The sequence below is a fragment of the Tripterygium wilfordii genome, chromosome 5, assembly GCF_013401445.1.
Source record: "Tripterygium wilfordii isolate XIE 37 chromosome 5, ASM1340144v1, whole genome shotgun sequence".
In the NCBI taxonomy this organism is placed as follows: Eukaryota; Viridiplantae; Streptophyta; class Magnoliopsida; order Celastrales; family Celastraceae; genus Tripterygium; species Tripterygium wilfordii.
In genome coordinates, this window is record NC_052236.1 from 418,880 (window position 1) to 437,237 (window position 18,358).

Consider the following 18,358-nt stretch of genomic DNA (forward strand, 5'->3'; position numbering starts at 1 on the left):
GCTACTGTTCAAAGGCCGAGTTCGTCACGACAACTCCAACCCCATCATGTTACCATCCAAAACCAAGTTGCTTATAGAATGGAATTTAGGGAATGAGTCAAACCCAAAGAACATTAGGGAAGACAGATTACTTTCTGTCACAAACTTAGAAGACAAACTAGTTTTAACGACCAGTTTCAATGATTGAACTACTTACTAAAGGTTCAGCAGAACTTGAAGAAGCAGGCACATGAAACATAGGAACAGGCATTGTTGTAGGAAGATTAGGCATCACTGCCTCAAACTTCAGCACCTGAATAGCTTGTCTTATTGAAGGCCTCATCACACCAAAGTCCAACAATCATCAAACACTCTACTTCTTTCCTGGCAAAGTCTATCCGCAATTGCTCATCGGTAGATGATATAAGATCCCACTTCCGTAGAGACACCAAATCCACTCCAGCAAACTCCTTTCCGAGCTGTGATACATAGGATTGACTGCCTTTCTTCTTCCGGTGGCTATTTTTAGTGCCACCACTCCAAAACTGTAAACATCGGATTCCTTGCTAGCCCTGCTTGTGCTTATATATTCAGGGGCTAGGTAGCCTAATGTTCCTGCTAACCCAGTTGTGAGAGGACCTAGCTCATGGTCCATAAGGCCAGCTAAACCAAAATCGCCAAGCTTGACATTAAAACTAGAATCCAGCATTATATTGCTTGATTTGATATCACGGTGCATCATGCATTGCTCCCATTCTTCATGAAGAAAGAGGAATCCGGAGGCTATTCCAAGAACTATCTTGTACCTCAAAACCCAAGTGAGAGGAGTCTTGTTCCCAAAGAGATGAGAATCAAGGCTACCATTTGACATGAATTCATAAACGATAAGGAATTCGCCTGTCATGGCACCAACCTAAGAGCTGCACCAGATTCCGGTGCCTCAATCGGCTAATGATCCTTATCTCGGCTATATACTCCTTTTTCCCCTGCTTGGAACCCCTTGAAATCTTCTTGACAGCTACAAGAATGTTCAGATCGTTTAAGTATCCTTTGTAAACGACACCAAATCCGCCGGCTCCAAGTTTCCTGTCATTTGAGAAGTTGTTTGTTGCTGGCATGAGTTCATTGTAAGAAAACCTTCTTGGTCCTGCCCCTCTGTCAAGATCTTCATTGATTGATGTTAAATTCACCGTCTCTGCTGTTGCTTCCTCCTCCTCTTGCTTCTTCCTTCTCCGCCAAATACCAAAGACTGCAATTGCTCCAACAATCAAAACACCAATTGAAACTGGTAGGCCAGCAGTAAGGCCTAAATTTCTATCTTCTTTTTCACTTGCTTCCTTTATATCTAAACTTGAAACGTAACTCCCATGATGAAACCAAATTTCGCTCGATTAGATTACTCGTGGAGGCTGAAAATCCAATCGTGATCCATTCGGGTAAAACCTCTCGAAGATCAATGATGAGGGAAAGACTAGAATTCTCCTGAGGATTATTGGTTGATTCATAAGTCCATGACAAGCTAAAATTCTTCGTAGTAGAATTGTATGTGATTAGTACATTCGCGTTGATCGTTGCTGTGAAAGCTTGCATTCGAAGCTGTTGTGCTTGCTGAGGCAATGGAATCTTTGTTGATCCCAACATGCTGGTATGGAGGATCCCATTCTGTATTCGAAAATGTGTCGAACTGGACGTGAACAATTTGGTCTGTGGAAGAGTCACTTGTTGTGGTGTTGTATAAGCCTAAGAACCCACCGATGGAATTCACCGAGATCGGAAATTCAGCAGGAGCAAGGAAGAAAGCAAAGCCTGCTGCATAAGATGATTGATTCCTTGTGTCAATGCTGAACGAAAAACGAGTGGTGAAGTCTGTTAGCTTGCTAGATTTAGGATCCCAGAGTGGTACTTTCTGTGCATAGGTGGCTCTGCTAACGTGACAGAAGTAAGTCAGGCTTGTGAAATCAATGGCTCCAACATTAGACCTTGCATCACCCTCATATACTATTCTGGCATCCTTGGGATCGAATTGGGGAATTTGGAAACAAACTGAATAAGCAAAGGGAAGAGGAAGAAGAACAGAGAAAGAGCAGAAGAGAAAAGGCAAGAAAGAGGTTTCCATGACAAGAAATGAGAGGTTACATCAGAACCACTGCTACCTTTTAAGTTATATATTGATGATGATATCATTCCACAACGTGATCATCAAGTTTCAAACACAAGAATTGAAATTATATTGAAGGAAGCTTCTATGAAAGTTGGCTTCATCATTCATAAGAAAAATCTTTTTACTTTTCTAATATGAAAACCAGCAAATGTTAGCTAAACAAGCTAATTAATTAACTAGAGAAAATCCCCTTAAACATAGAACTTGCTACAACAACAGCCATTTCCACCAAAGTTCAAACCTGATCAAATGGATTTCTTACAACAGACAAGATTGTGTTAATTATTTAGATGAAAGTTGACCTGTTTCAGACGACCCGTCGTGCAGGGTCTGGGCCATCACAATCGTGGTATTTGAGATTTACGGCCGGCCCGGCCCACGAAACCGCTGGGCTCGCCCACTGTATACCTCTAACTAACTCATACGTTTAAGCAGTAAACGTGACATAGATAATGATGTGTTGTTTGCATAAATGAGGTTGCATGATGTGATAAATATTTATGAATACTTATATACATGTATGACCCGACAATGAATGAAAACCTCTCAACTCTCCTCTCCTCTCCTCTTCAAAATTGATTGGGGAGGAGAGATCAGACTCTTTCCTCCTCCCCACCCCTCTTCTCCTCCTCTCCACATCTTTCTCCTCCTCCCATGGGTTTCATCTTCCCTTTCTCAATCTAGATTTGTTTAATTTCTTTTATTTTATGTTTTTGTGTTGAATAAGGATTTTACAAGGTTTTCTTCTCCGATTATAGATCTCCTCCATCCGTTGTGGATCTTGATCATCGGTATTTTTGGTGTGCTCCGACGACATATATTCGATTTTATAGTGATGAGATTTTTCAGATTTAAGGGAGATTAGTTTCTCTTATTGGAGGGGAAGTCAATATCCTTGCTGTAGATCCAAGTTGTAATTTGTGTGTTAGTTTTTCTGTTTAGTCTTTGCTACGTACCCAACAACGATAGCCGTCTTTGAGATACGGTGTCGTCCGGGAGTGTCCGGCGATGACCATCTTTGTGTTTGTTTTTTTTAGTCCTCTTGATTGTACTTCATTTTTATGGTGGCTTGAGAGCCTACGCACCTCAATTACCTAATTTATTGGAAGCACTACATATCCATAATTTATGCATCCATAATGTGGTGGCATGAGGAAAATATAGGGACCATAACTAGGTGGCATGAGTAAAAGTGTGGGGACCATTTAGAGTTAGCATGCCACCTAGATTATGGACAATTATGGACATTAAAATTGTAAACACATATCATTTTGGGTAATTTAATATAATTAGGTCTTTAACATTTTTCAAAAAAAAAGTTACTCTCTAACATGTAATAGCATTATAATCTTACATAGAATGACTTAACATATATACTTGCTTGAAGTTTTACTTCCATAATTCAAGTCCAAATTGACTTGGTCCAGAATTACTTTGTCGATCATCAGATCTGTCGTTAGCTCAGCTTAAGTATTGGGAGGTTTAAATGTTCCTTTCATACTTTTTTTTTTTTTTTTGAAAAGTGTTCCTTTCATACTTTTAAGAGTTAAAAATCTTTTAATTTACATCAACTGCTTATGGTCAACTCTATTGAGGACAAAGTCAAGAAATCTCTCTATGACTTGAAACAGTCTCTAAGGACCCAGTACATCAGAAACGGTCTCTAATGGCATGGTTTCGGGAGGAGATTGCATGATGTAGCGCGAGATTATGATCGCAGGAAATCAACACACAAACAAGAATCAATTCTTCTATAACCCTAGCTTACATAACAAGCAAGAATTATAGGTATTCAGCTCACGCATTATGCGACCGTTATTTCTTATCATGAACTCAATAATAATCTCCACAATCAGAGTCAAGGCAATAAATAGCTCAACGCAGGAACCTAAAGGAAAATAATCAAAAGACAAAACTACCCATAGTTCTCAAATAATTAAACTAAGCTTAATAATAATTAATAAGTAAACTGATTAACAAAAAAGGCTGCACGTCCACTCCCGCGCTTCACTTCTTTCTCCTGCATCGGCAATCATATCCTTCCATGTAATGAAAGGCAAAGTCCATCATCGATGTCGTCTGCATCACTGTATGTGAGGAATGATGAAGAGTAAAAGAGAGTTGTAAGATACTTTAGATTATGGAATTGAAGATATTCTTGAAGGGTTTACGGACAGTGACTTCAAAGAGCACTTTAGGTTATACTCTTTTTCGTGGAATTCAAGAAAACAGGAAGTAGTGGTTCTGTCCACATCCACAATTGAGGCTAAATATATAACAGGCAGGCTTCCAATCGAGCTATTTGGCTCAGAAAACTCCTTGAAGGTTTGAACCAAGAATAAGCCAGACGTTCTAGTTCTTGCTCAATAAACCCCTAAAAATGTTCATTCCTAAAGCAGCATCATCAAGAGGCTCTGGTTCTTCTTCTTCTTGCTTATTATTATACTCGCAATGTTTAATCACACATCGCTTCGCTTGGAGAACACCAAGTGACGTGGTTTATAAGAAAAACTCAAACTCTTCTCTCAATCAACAAACGCTTTTCTCTAGACTCAAACACCGTTAAGTGAGACAGTTCACAGAAACAAAACCGTGGAATCAATAAAAAAAAGAGCAGATAATATTTGCTAATTTGAGTGAGTTGAGATTTCTGATACACAAGGATTGTAGACCATTGTAAAGATATTACCTCAAAGTCTGCAAAATAAGGAGATTGAACAAGAAATCGAAACCGGTGGCTTGAGTCACAAACTAGGTCGCTCTCTTTAAGACGATTCGTGACTCTGCCTCTTGTGTGCTAGCAGTAAATCGGCTACGTTGTCCCCAAGGCCCATCTTTGACCTATATATTATGTATTGTAACTAGTAGGACTTGAACTTGGGTTGTCCTTAGGGTAGTCCAAAACCATTACCATTCTATTATCCTTCAATCTTTATATGTATAACACATAAAATTTCTTTTAAATATACCAAGAAGATCAACAACCATGAATTAGGCTCACAATAATTCATTTCCAGCTTTTTTGCTGGCTTAAGTTTCTAAATGTTGGTATTTTCTCTCGGTTCATGTTCTGTCAGATGCCTTCTAATTAATTAATGCCCTATATAATGCCACTTTTATGGAAATCGAGGATTTATTATATCAATGCCACGCAGAGGCGGACCCAACCCTAGAACATTGGAGGCACGGGCCCCGCCCCAGTCAAAAATTTTCTTTACACCGACTGTACTCTAGGCTGATGACAAATTGACCCTAAAACCCTCAGTCCACTAAATCTCACCCAACCCATTAACTAATTAATTTTGACTCAACCCAACACTCATGAATCATAGTCCCTAATTTTATCTTGTTATTTGTAAAGCCCAAGCCCCTTAAATCCCCCTCAATCTATCAACCCATCTCTCTCCCTCTCCCGTGTCGACAAACATTTAACAGAGCCCTAAGCCCAGGCGAAAGAAAATTTCAAGAAATCAATACAATGATAGGCGATTTTGAGTCTTTGACAGACGACGATGTCACTGTATTAGTCACTTTCGTTGATTTTAATTTCTGGGTGTGCCACTAATATTAGGGAGAACTACCGACAGGCAGTTGTCTCATTAAATAAAACACGTCTTGTTACAAAAAGAAAGAAAGAAAGAAAAAACTTAGTGACATAAAACAAAGGGACAAAGTCGCTTAAGATAGCGCCACCTCTTAATTAAAGTTAGCAAACCGCTTTCTACAAAGCTATATTACACAAACCATAATTAATTAATTGAATTAGCATCATTATCATATGAATAAAGTGCATTGAAAAGATTTCACAAAAAATAAAAAGTCCATAGAAAAGCAACATGACATGACACCCAAGTGTTGCACATTTGTCCGCCCTTTTAACTAACAATAACGCCATACATGTTTTCTCTTTAAACAATCAATATGAGTTTAAACTCGAGTCATCAAGTTCGTGTACATAAAAAAATTTCACCTGACAACGTGATAAGTCGGGTTAAAACTCAATGCGTAGTCAAAAGAATATTACTCCTAATAATAATAAAACTCAAAACCTCCCGATTCTATAAATTTTGATCCAAAAGAATTTCACCAATCATGTTATCATCCAACCAACTTTGTTATCATCCAAGTGGACGCGATTGTTGCACATGGCAAGGATAATTATTTCTTTCTCCATTTTTATGCATGTGGTACTTCAGTTTTGTACATTGACCTGTCAATTTAATTACCATACAAGCTTTTGGGGGCAAAAGTTACCTCTCTCAAAGAAGAAGCAGGAGGTTTTTGGAGAATGTTGGTGCTGACTCTATTTTGGTTGAAGGTAACATCGGAGTAGATATAAGTTAGAAGATCTAAGATTTAATAATTATCACTTGATATTGACTCCCACGATTTTATTTTTTTTTATGACGAGTAACCATACACCTTTGGCCTATAAACCATAGATACTGGGATTGTTTATTTGCTTCACTCTCCAAATATATGATGAATCGTAGAGTGTCGATGTGAAGAGTTGAACTTAAATTCTCCAACGGGAATGACTCATCCCAACAAACTCAGCAACTCCTAAACTCTAATATATCATTTTCAAAAAAAAAAAATAATCATGATTTAACATGATTTTTGAGGGAGAATTAGAGTCAAAATTGAATCCCCTTCCCATTCCGTGATTAATATTAACTCCACGATTTGATATCTATTTGATTGTTGTGGCAAGCTGATATAGAAGCTGATTTTGAGTTGGTTTGAGCCAAATTAGGGGTGTTTTGGAGCTGATTTGATAGAAACAGAAAGTTGCATAAAATTACCACTTTTATCAGCTAGTGGAAATCATTTTTAAGGATGCAGTTGCACAACTAGAAAATTTGCAAACGTTGTTCGTTTTCAATGAAATTTGACCGGCTAGAGCAAAATAGCGTTTTGAATCGAACTAGGGTTGCCCTTGCCCACACACCCCAGTTTCACGAAATTCCATCATTTTGGGCCTCAAATAGACTGTATTCTATTTTAGGGGTGTTTTTGTAATTTTATATTTTCGTGTTTTTATCATTTTAGAGGTCATTATCTCTTTCATTTTCAATCAATATAACAAAAACTTAGAGAGTTTTCTCTCAATTTTTGGGTGGATTCCCTTGTTATTTGCATTCGAACATTGGTTTGATTTGCGTTACTTTTCTTTTATTGATCTGCCTGCATTACAAGCTGCTATGAGACCAATGGACGATATCATTGGCACCATTTATGCTCCTCACTCCATTATGTCGTAGAGTTGTATATACTATATACATATATATTGCTTTTAGGATCATTTTTTATTTTTAAATTTGTAGCATAGAGTTTTTAATTTTTAAATACAGTGAAACTATTTGTTTATTAGAAATGTTGAATTTGACTATTTTGAAAAGAAAAGATACTGAATGTATTTATTTGAAAGGAGTTGATATCCTCACACTCAAACTTAATAATCTCACCTCCCAATATTTTTTTATAAATCAATTATTGGAGGTGGGATTAAGTTTAGAGGGTAGGAATACACTCTCTCCCTTATTTAAATGCCTCTCAACGATGCGTGCTAATAAAGTATCCCTCAAACACGAGGTACAATTATTAAAGGACTAATCATTTAATATGAAATCTTATTTCATACGCCAAAAGCCCAAGCATTTAGATCATAAACATTATGCACACGTCGCCTAATAAAAAGCAAAACCTAAAATATTAAAAAATTCTTGATTACTATATGATGACTTGCAAAATGGAATCTCAAATCGACTCTTTGATTGCTCAGTTATCTAATTGTTAGGTTTTACCAACGTATCAGGTGGTTAAAATGGGGATCATGATGTAGTTGCTTTGGATCTACGTAGGAGAAGAGGTGAGTTTTGGGATTTTTGAGGTTTATCTCGGGGAACGCTCCATTGCTCAAATGAGCTTAGCAAACAATGAGGCTATTGAGATAGTTTGATGTTTGGAGTTCTCTCTTTAATTAATAGTAAAAAGTGAGAATGTGAAATAGATTTACCTGGGTGGAGTAGCCCACCTCCCTCTCATAAATCAATTTGATGGATCGTGAGGTGGGGCTTTCAATTATGGGGGCTTCGTTTCCAAAACTCCTCCAAAAATAAAAAAGAAAAGTCGCATGGTTTTTCAGTTCGGTTAATTTGAGGGGAAAGAGCATTGCTTTATCAAGTCATTGTGGAATATACTTCATTATGAGTAAGGTTATCTTGATTGCGAACGAGATTTCTAGAGGGTGAATCCCCTATAGATCTCTTATGTATTCCTTTCTCGTTCGGTGATAAATGTTTTACGATATCCCGAGGTGTTTTCTCAACAAGGGATTTATGAAGTTATGCTTGATAGGTCGCACCAAGAGTCTAGACCTATGTAACATTTTGATTGGCCGAGATGCTCCCAGCACAATCTTCTCCTCTTCAATCTATCTGTATGATGACACGTGTTAATGAGATGGATAATTTTGATACTATCACTATCAAATATATAATATTATGATTTCTTTTCCTTGGTAAGGTGAATTCTTCAGTCCTTTCGGGAACATCCATCATATCAGGCGCTTATTGGATTCTTCATGCACCACCTACAAAATATTAATTAACCCCCAACAAGACACGTGGCACCAATGGTGCCACGACATATACATTCTTGGGAACTGGGAGGTAAAGGACTCACGTGTTTTGGGCCCAAGCCCATTAACCGTGTGCCAAGTGGCCAATTATTTTTCTCTATTCGTGGGACCTGCATTTGCGATGAGATTCGTCATGGCTTACGAAACACTCACCGGTCTCTCGCCCTATTTATTTTACACAAATCTTCAGCGGAAATCAGCTCAAGCAGTCAGCTCCACTGCGAAATTATTTTCCTTCGTTTCTGTCGGTGGTTACACCATCTCTGTGAGAGAGTAGGAAATGGATAAGTCACCAGAAACACGACACCCAGTCCCTGCATTCGGGTGGGCAGCTAGAGACCCATCTGGACAACTTTCTCCTTTCAACTTCTCTAGAAGGTAAATTAATCACTTGATTATCTAATTACTAGTTTACCTGATCTTTGATGATGATGATAATGCGTGAATCTGCAGGGAGACTGGTGAGGACGATGTGAGATTCAAGGTTTCGTATTGTGGGATTTGTCACACTGATCTACATTGCATCAAGAATGAATGGGGTTCCGCCAATTACCCTCTTATTCCTGGGTAAAATTTACTCTCTTTTTCTTTTTTTGCAGTTTCTTCTTTGTTTTCTTGATTCAACATTTGCCGTGTTTTTTTTAACTGTTACAAAGCTTCTTGGGATTTTCTATTTTCAGTTTTGTGTATTGACCTGTGGATTTAAATTAGGAAATATAATTTCAATAGAAGTTTGTGGTCCCATGAAGTTACCATTTATGGGAAGTTAAGAAGTCAATGGAAGCAGAGCTTCCTATCCACATATGGTCCTGGAAGAGGAAGATATTGTCTTTTTCCCCCCTGATGCATTCATGTTGATTAATACGTCTGACCTACCCTGTTCTATTGGTCATCCATGCGGGAATGGGGCTCCTAACCTCTCCCGGCATCCTGGAAGTGGGCAGGCTCATGGAATCATGAAAACTCTAAGGAAATACTATTAGCTGTGGTTCGAACTCCTGACTTCAGCGTCATCCGCCTTTAAGCCATAGATATAACAATGAGCTATTGCTCCATGGTTTATGATCTATTTGTTGATGTTACCTATCACAAGGATTTGCATTTTTTTTTGTATTACACCAAAGGTACTCACCCTTAATAAAATGGTTTTACCCATAAAGTAATATGGAAGAAAAAGGTTCAATTGGTTTCAAATGCAAAGTTGAAACTTGGTAAATTTACAATCTGATGAATCTAAAAGTGTTTAATGACTTTGGAACCTTCTGTAGCCATGAGATTACTGGAGTGGTGACAGAAGTGGGGAGCAAGGTGAAGAAAGTTAAAGTGGGAGATAAGGTGGGAGTAGGGTGCCTAGTTCGATCATGTCGAACATGCGAGCACTGTGCCAATGACTATGAAAATTACTGCCCTAAGCCGGTATTTACCTACGATGCTCCGGATTATGATGGGACGGTCACATATGGTGGCTACTCGGATTACATGGTTGCCAATGAGCACTTCATTATTAAGTTCCCGGACAACATGCCGCTTGATGCCGGTGCTCCCCTGCTGTGTGCTGGAATCACAGTTTACAGTCCCTTGAAATATTTTGGGCTAGACGTACCGGGTACACATATTGCTGTCGCTGGCCTGGGTGGGCTTGGTCATGTTGCTGTTAAGTTTGCAAAGGCTTTTGGCGCAAAAGTGACAGTGATTAGTACCTCTCCTAAGAAGAAACAAGAGGCTTTGGAGCATCTTGGTGCAGACTACTTCTTGGTTAGCAGTGATCAAGACCAATTGAAGGTAACATTGGACGATTCTTAAAGTAGATAAGCTAGAAAATCTAATATTAATTCAGTGTGATCCTGACAACTGATATCTCAGTTATCTTAGCTACTGAGTTGTACGCACAGGATTTTATGTGTTTATCTTGTATGTGACAGGCTGCTAAGGGTACAATGGACGGTATCATCGACACCATTTCCGCACCTCACTCTATTGTGTCACTGACTGGACTGTTGAAGCCTCATGGAAAACTTGTCCTGGTTGGTCTACCAGAGAAGCCGCTTGAGTTGCCTGCATTTGCTGTGGTCCCGGGTAAGGAAGAGACAGTACATAAAGACTATTGAAATCTGAACAAATTTATATCAATGCACTCTGGTTATCTGCAATTATTTTGCATGGATCTGTTCGTAAGAACTTTTGGTTTGGTATCTGTAATAAGTAATGAACTCTATTGTTGAACAGGGAGGAAGACATTAGCTGGGAGCAACATTGGAGGGTTGAAGGAGACACAAGAGATGTTGGACTTTGCGGCAAAGCACAATATAACATCAGACATTGAAGTTATTCCAATCGATTATGTGAACACTGCGATGGAGCGCCTCGCAAAAGGAGATGTTAGATATCGATTCGTTATCGACATTGGGAACACCTTGGCTGCTACCAAACCTTGATGAGACTAGTTATCAACCTTATGTTTTCAGAATGCCTATATGTATTCTATGGTTCTATTTGCTGCGTCTGTTTTCTGAATGCTATGTATTACAATAGTACTATTTGGTGTGCCTGTTGTTTGAATGCTATGGCATTATTATGGTACCATTAAGGAGTTTCTGTCTTGAATTACTGGTGGCTTGGTGACTTACAACCCTGTCTAAAAAAGACAAGGAAACATTAAAAATCGATAAACATACCAAAAATGAAAAAATCGAGTTAAACCCATAAATCATTACTATTGATAATTCGAAACACGAATCAAACTTCCAATTAAAAAATTATTAATTAATAGAAACAATAATTCTGAAAAATGATGGAAACATTAATTTAGAGGTTTAAACGACGGAATTTGACTAAAAGGTGATGGGACTACTGGCATACCAACTGATCGGTACAATCAACATTTTGAATCACCTCGTCAAGTTTCACGCCATTCTTTAAGTTAGACAATTTTAGACTTCGGGCGATCCTAAAGGGTGTAGAAACCTTTTTGCATCATGTTCTACAAGAATATGGTAGGGAGAGGAGCATAATGAATGAGATAGATTTACCACTAGCTGATAGGTCAATGACTCTAATTAATGAAGACTTTCAAGAGACAATTGACGTGAAGACAATATCTGCCGACATGTGCCAAATGTCAATATGATAAGAAATATAAAGTATTCAAGATTTTAATGGTTAGATTCATTACTTGACCATTGGATCTAAACATAGAAATTCCGATAATTTAGAACACTTTGGGATTTTATTTCTCCTAACGTCTAAAACTAGCTCAGTTTTGGTGATGTATTAGGTGGTCGGGCTATAGGAAGATAGTGACCGAGTTGTGCTTGAATGATTTGTATAGGGGAAAATGTGAGTTAAGGAGTCCCCTGAGTTGATTCTCAGAGAGACGTTCCAATTCTCAAATTAGTTAAGGTGCTAATAAAAAAGAATTTGCTTGGAGCTCTCTATTGTTTATCAATCAAGAGTTAAGTAGTTCAAGTTTGATAGGAGAAAACATGTTTCTTCTTGGATTTTTCGGAGGATGAATACATTCTTGATTTCTTTTCTAATGGGCTCCTTCAGGTCTTCAAGGTGCAGCCTTGCTCGTCATCTCTGTGGGAAGGTATTTGGCAATATGGTGTCACGTGTTGATGTATCATTGGAGGTGATTTTTGATAAAATCACTTTTTTTTTTTCATAAATTTGTTTTCTTTTTCTCAATCCCACTGCCAAGCCTCTCGGCCCCAGCCCCCACGTACCATTCACTGGTCTCTCCCTATATATCAAAACTTCTCAGGTCAAGCACACTGATAGATCTTTCCTTGGTCTTCATCACTCACCCCTAACACTCACAGCTCCCCCCTCTATGTTTTGGAGCATCTGTTTTTGGGCTTGGGCTTTGGCAGGAAAGATGAGAAACCCATGTAAAACATTGATGACTAATTTTGGGCCTATGCACCATGGTCTGCGTTATGGGTCTCTCGAGTTACCCAAGATTATTGGGCTTAGCGTTATAGTTATGGGAGCCGATATTTGCACACAAATTTAGACTCAATGCACACATATGTTTTAAAAATATTTTAGTTTACCAATTTATCCTTAAATGAAATTATTTGAAAACCTATCTACATTTTGCACTCATATTTTTTACTCAATACAATACAATTAAATTTAACTTTGTAACCCTAATATTTTAGTTAAATTTTTATACGAAGGATCGTTCTTCTCTCGCCTCCTATCTTCTCTTAGTCTTCCATCTGTCTCCCAATATTGGATATTCATGGATTACAAGAACAATCAGGGCCGTCTCTAGCATTTTGGAGGCCCTACACAAGTTAAGAAAATGGGGCCCTCATCCCTCAAAATAATTTTTTTTTTATAAATCTGAAATCCAACATATCTAATAAATCCAAAATACAATATAATTAGTTCTTGAATACACATAAATTATCACCAATATCCAATAAATTAAGCAAAACACCTTATCATTCTTCCGAGAGTATACTAGCCATGACCTATCAAGTTTTTCTCCATTTGGCAAAGAACGGGTGTAGTGTTTATCACTAAAGCTTCTATTTTGGGCATTAATCGGATACACTACATCTCTAACTCTTATTGGGCCCTTCTCTACTAACAAATCTACTTTTCCTTGAGGCATATTTTTCTCCCAATTTCCCGGATCAAACAAATCTTCAATTTCATCCCCTTCGCAATTGTCATTTACATGAGTCTGATCATTCACAACAACACTCTCAATCAAATTTTCATAAGCATTCACAGGGTTTAAATTTTCATCATCCACAATCACATTCTCAGACAAGTTTTCATCAACATTCACGGAGCTCAAATTTTCAGCATTCACAATCACATTCTCGGCAAACTTTCACCAACAGTCACACTCTCAGTTAAATTTGGCAGCATATTTGTAGGTTTTACATACCTATTCATAGATCCCGTGAGAGATTGTGTGAGTTTATCTTGTCTTTCTTTCTTCTTCCTCTTCGAACTTCCCGATTCGAACTTTCTTTAACCTGTCATGATTTCCCAATCACGCGCAAACCTAACAGAAAAAAAAACAGAAAAAAGGAAATTAGGGTTTAGAGAAACAAATAACAATTTACAATTTCTGATTAAGTGTGCCAAAAAAGGTCAAAATAATATAAATATATGATAGGTGATTTACCTGTGGCTTCCCTTCTCTTTCAATCTCTGACTCTCTCTCAAAACTCTCAAAACCTTTTTTTTCAAAAAGATGAGTAGACCGTAGACGACAAACAGGAGAAGTGCAGAACATGTTCTCTTAGTCTTTGGTCTTTACTAGGGTTTTTTCAATTCTTTAATTCTTATTTTACAATTATGACCTTGTCATTTTATGTTTGGGCTAATGGGCTTGTTTTCTTAATTTGCTAAAGATTATGATTTTTTTTTTCTTATAAAACTATACAATTTAATAAAAAGTGAGGCACCTCCCATGAGAGGCCCTAGGCAACTGCCTATTTGGCCTCCCCCTGGAGCCGGCCCTGAGAACAATATCATGATAGAGAATTCAATGTTTTCACCTAGTTACATTGAAGAAAAGAGGAAACTTGCTGAAAATTATGAAAAAAAAAAAACAAGACTGCAGAGAATCTCGTAGAAAACAATGAAGACAGCGATATTGGACAAAATCCCCCAATAAAGTAAGTATATAATTTTGTATTTTAATTGTGTTAATATGATATCGGTAAACCCTTCCCTGTTTGACGGCGGAGGACATAAGATTTATCCTCCAATATGGAAATTTTAACCACCATCTTTTTATTTTTGAGTGTGGTGTATATTTAGGAATTGATTGCTATCGTGATTTAACATTCCCTTTGTTGTTTCATTGTAAAAAAGGTATACAAGATTTTATTAGATTTTTTTCCAATAATATGAAGTCTTTTTGTCTATTTCTCCTTAATATAATTCATAATATCAAGTCTTTTGTGTCTATTTCTCCACTTTCTAAACTTAATCTACAGAATTGATTTTGAAATAACTGTCAGAAATATTTTAATGATTATTAAAGGAATGAAGTTGAGATATATATGGAAGGAGAAAGGGTAGTTTATGATATTAAATATTATATAATTAATATGTATGAAAGGGCTTTTTAGGAAGCTCAGTGTGTATTGAAAACCAATTAAGAGTGTATTAAGTAATTGTGTGCGTTGAGTTCAATATCATGTGCAAATATCGACTCCCTATAGTTATTTGACTTATTTCTGCCCATTGCATTTGCCATTTGCCTAGGCCCAAAGCAAGCAATAGAAACTTAGAAATACTTTGCACAAAGAAATACAATTATAATCCAATCATTTTATCTTTTTTTTTTCCTGATTAATAGGCTCGAAGCAAACAATATTAATATTTGTACGATAGAAGTGTTAGGGATCTCAGTAAAAAACATCTCAATCATCCTAATAGTGGATCTTGTTCCTTGATTGATCTAGGTGTAGGGGGCTACAAAATCTTGTGATTGAACTAGAGAGTGACACATCCACTGCTGGGATAACTGTGACGCTTTTTATTGGAATTCCTATCACTTCTGTTTGTACAATGACTTGGTGGAAATTGAAGCTCAAATAAATTAAGGATATTGTCTGTTCTGGGTCACGTGCTCACATGGATTTGTTCTTCATAAATTATCGTCATGGTTCTTACGTCCAAAAAACACATCACTTATGTGAGAGATGTTAGGACTTAACGTATAATCTTGACAGGAGGAGTACTAGGTGTTAATATTGTTGTTGATTATGGTTAGGTCTCACGGGAATCCAGCCACCTCTCTCACGTGTTCCACTCACCCTGCATGTGTGTGTCGTCTATAGCTAAAGCTTACATATGCATGAATTATGATATATTATGTCCATTCTGCAGTCTGGACTTGGCTGTTTTACGTTTCTTCTCCACCATACATTTAGTCTGGGTCTAGCTAGGGTATGCATTACTTTTATGCTATACTAATTAAAAGCGACTGATCTAGTGACGGTGTTTCATTCATAAAACCCTAATAATGTTGTGATACATGCATGCACATATATATACACACATGCGGACGTCCATATTTTTATATATTATTGTTTCTGTGAACCAACGGAGTCAAAACGAGCGGACCCTCATCTGTTTCACTTTTGATTACATACACATAAACTCAAAACTATGGACATCCCCACTGAGAGGGTTGCTGTTGGGCCTACGACGAGAAAATCGTATGGGTCAGTATGGGTTAGCCTAAAGTGAACAAAATATTACTAGTGCGGAGAGACGAGATGTTATATGACTTTTATTTATATACTATATATTCAGTTGCATTATGTCAATCCGACATGTTACTACAAGTCTTGACATTTCGTCTCATTTGTGTAGGATTTGCACTTAATTATCGTTGGAGAGACATTCTTTGAGAGAGAAAAAAAAAGTTTGTGAGAGAGTAGCTTTTTGGTCATGGGATAAAGTCCTGCTCAATTCATCTTCTACGTGATAAACAAAAATTTACCCAAATATTTATCATTTTTTTAAAGAATAAGAATATCATGTAATTAACTTTAATCTAATGCCTACCCACGCCTTATAATTCAACGAACACTTAATGACAATCCTATCCAATGATATTGTGCTTTTGATTGTGAAGAATAAAAATCTCACATTGATAGCATAACCCAACCAAACTATTTATAAGTAAAATTTCACTCGCTCTCATACAACCAACACTTTTTCTCGGTTTGGGTACATTGATGTTATGGTTGTGGATCTCTCTATTCTGCCAGATCAGTTTCAGATCATCTCTACGCTTGTTGTTCTATATATGCACCTCTCTCTCTCTCTCTCTCTCACTTTATTCATTCCATAGTAGATCTAAACCTAGCTTAGGTTATATACACAACACCCCTTCTTTATCACAAAAGCCCTCTCTTTGATGAGAATCACAAGACCCCATCAACATCATCCCCCTCTACCCCATGTCTCTCCCACCTCATGCAAATATGAAACCATTCAATTGATCATCGTCATCATCTCTACCTACTAAAACAAACCCACATAACCAAATTTCACAATCACACATGATGTCTCCTGGCAATCAAGCAAGCAAAGGAGACAACCAGAGCTCCCGCGGTACCCGTAAAACGGCTAATTCATCAACAAGGCCACCAGATCAACAACAAGCCCTCAAGTGTCCAAGATGCGACTCACCCAACACTAAATTCTGCTACTACAACAATTACAGTCTCTCACAAGCTAGACACTTCTGCAAGACATGTAGAAGGTACTGGACTAAAGGAGGAGCCTTGCGGAACGTTCCGATTGGCGGTGGCAGCCGGAAGAACAAGAAAGTGAAGTCGTCATCTTTTTCATCTACCTCAAGGCTTTCAATATCAGGTGACTCAAGTGGGTCATCAGAGCTTAATACTGGTGGTGGATTGAGGTTCTTCCATGGTCTCTCCCCAGCTCTGGATTTTCATCTTGGTGGGTTTTCATCATCATTTCCTAGGGTTAATATATCATCTCCTTCTGTCACTCCTGTTGATCCTTCTGGAAGTTCATTGTTGGGTACTACTTTCAATTACCATCCACCGACTAACAATGTTCACAATAGTAACAATATTGCATCTTCAATTGAGTCCTTTAGTTGTATAAATCAAGATTTGCACTGGAAGTTGCAACAGCAGTATCGATGCAAAAATCTGCACGATCCACATGTTAGTAGTTGGGGTCCAAGTTGTGACATAGATGGCGAATTTCTTACCTGCAAGAACAAAGAGAGGACGGCCCTTCGTGACAATATTGCATCTTCAGTTGAGTCATTGAGTTGTATAAACCCAGATTTGCACTGGAAGTTGCAAGAGCAGAGATTGCAGTCCATGCTGAGCAGCAGCTCCACCTCAGCTCCTCCAGTGGAGAACCAGGTCCAGAAGCCACAACCCATTTTGTTTCAGAATCTGGAGATCTCAAAACCAGATGATGATCCTGTAGATCAGGTTGATGGGAATTCAAGAAGAGATCATCATGGAGCTGATAAAACAACAACTGAGTGGTTCTTTGGTAATTCTTATGCACCAGTTAATACTAATAACACTAGTACAGGCGTCTGGGATGGTGTTCAAGGTTGGAGTGACTTTAATCAATACACTTCTTTGCCCTAAAATATATATGATCAGAATCATCTTCTTCAAAAGAGGTAGGTAGCCATACCCCTTAAATAGGATAATTAGGAAGAAAAAAAAGTATGTTGTATTAATTGTTTAAAAGACTCATCTTAATTTGTAGGCATATGTGTGTGTGTGTTTCTACTTTTGTCAATGGTTCAGAATCAAAATGTAAAACTTGTTGTTGAACAATAGTTACTATTAATTCATGATTTTATTATATTATTTTTGATAATAGTGTTGATTTATATGATCATTCACAAGAGACAAAATTTTCCTCGCATTGCTTTAACTTTTTAACAAAAATGTTAAGAACCCCAATTTTTTTGTCTAAGCTATCCCAAACGATGAGAATAACACATATGATGTATGTGAAATCGCGGCCCCACATGAACAATATGAAATCGTGTGCGTCCATCTCAAAATTTGGGATAACTGAGA

At 37.6% G+C, this 18,358-nt stretch overlaps 2 protein-coding genes and 1 pseudogene across 2 annotated transcripts; 2 read left to right on the top strand and 1 right to left on the bottom strand.

Annotated features, from left to right (window-relative positions):
* Positions 1-78: 78 nt before the first annotated feature.
* LOC119999098 lies at positions 79-2,095 on the bottom strand (annotated as a pseudogene).
* Positions 2,096-8,974: 6,879 nt separating this feature from the next.
* Positions 8,975-11,376, top strand: LOC119998191 (probable mannitol dehydrogenase). The gene is made up of 5 exons (XM_038845443.1): positions 8,975-9,161; positions 9,237-9,350; positions 10,052-10,565; positions 10,706-10,859; positions 11,010-11,376. The coding sequence occupies exons 1-5, from the start codon at positions 9,064-9,066 to the stop codon at positions 11,216-11,218; spliced, it is 1,089 nt and encodes a 362-aa protein (XP_038701371.1). The 5' UTR covers positions 8,975-9,063; the 3' UTR covers positions 11,219-11,376.
* Positions 11,377-16,792: 5,416 nt separating this feature from the next.
* On the top strand, positions 16,793-18,016 carry LOC119998098 (dof zinc finger protein DOF5.7-like). The gene has a single exon (XM_038845320.1). It carries the CDS (start codon positions 16,835-16,837, stop codon positions 17,912-17,914), a length of 1,080 nt encoding a protein of 359 aa, XP_038701248.1. The 5' UTR covers positions 16,793-16,834; the 3' UTR covers positions 17,915-18,016.
* The last annotated feature ends 342 nt before the right edge of the window (positions 18,017-18,358 follow it).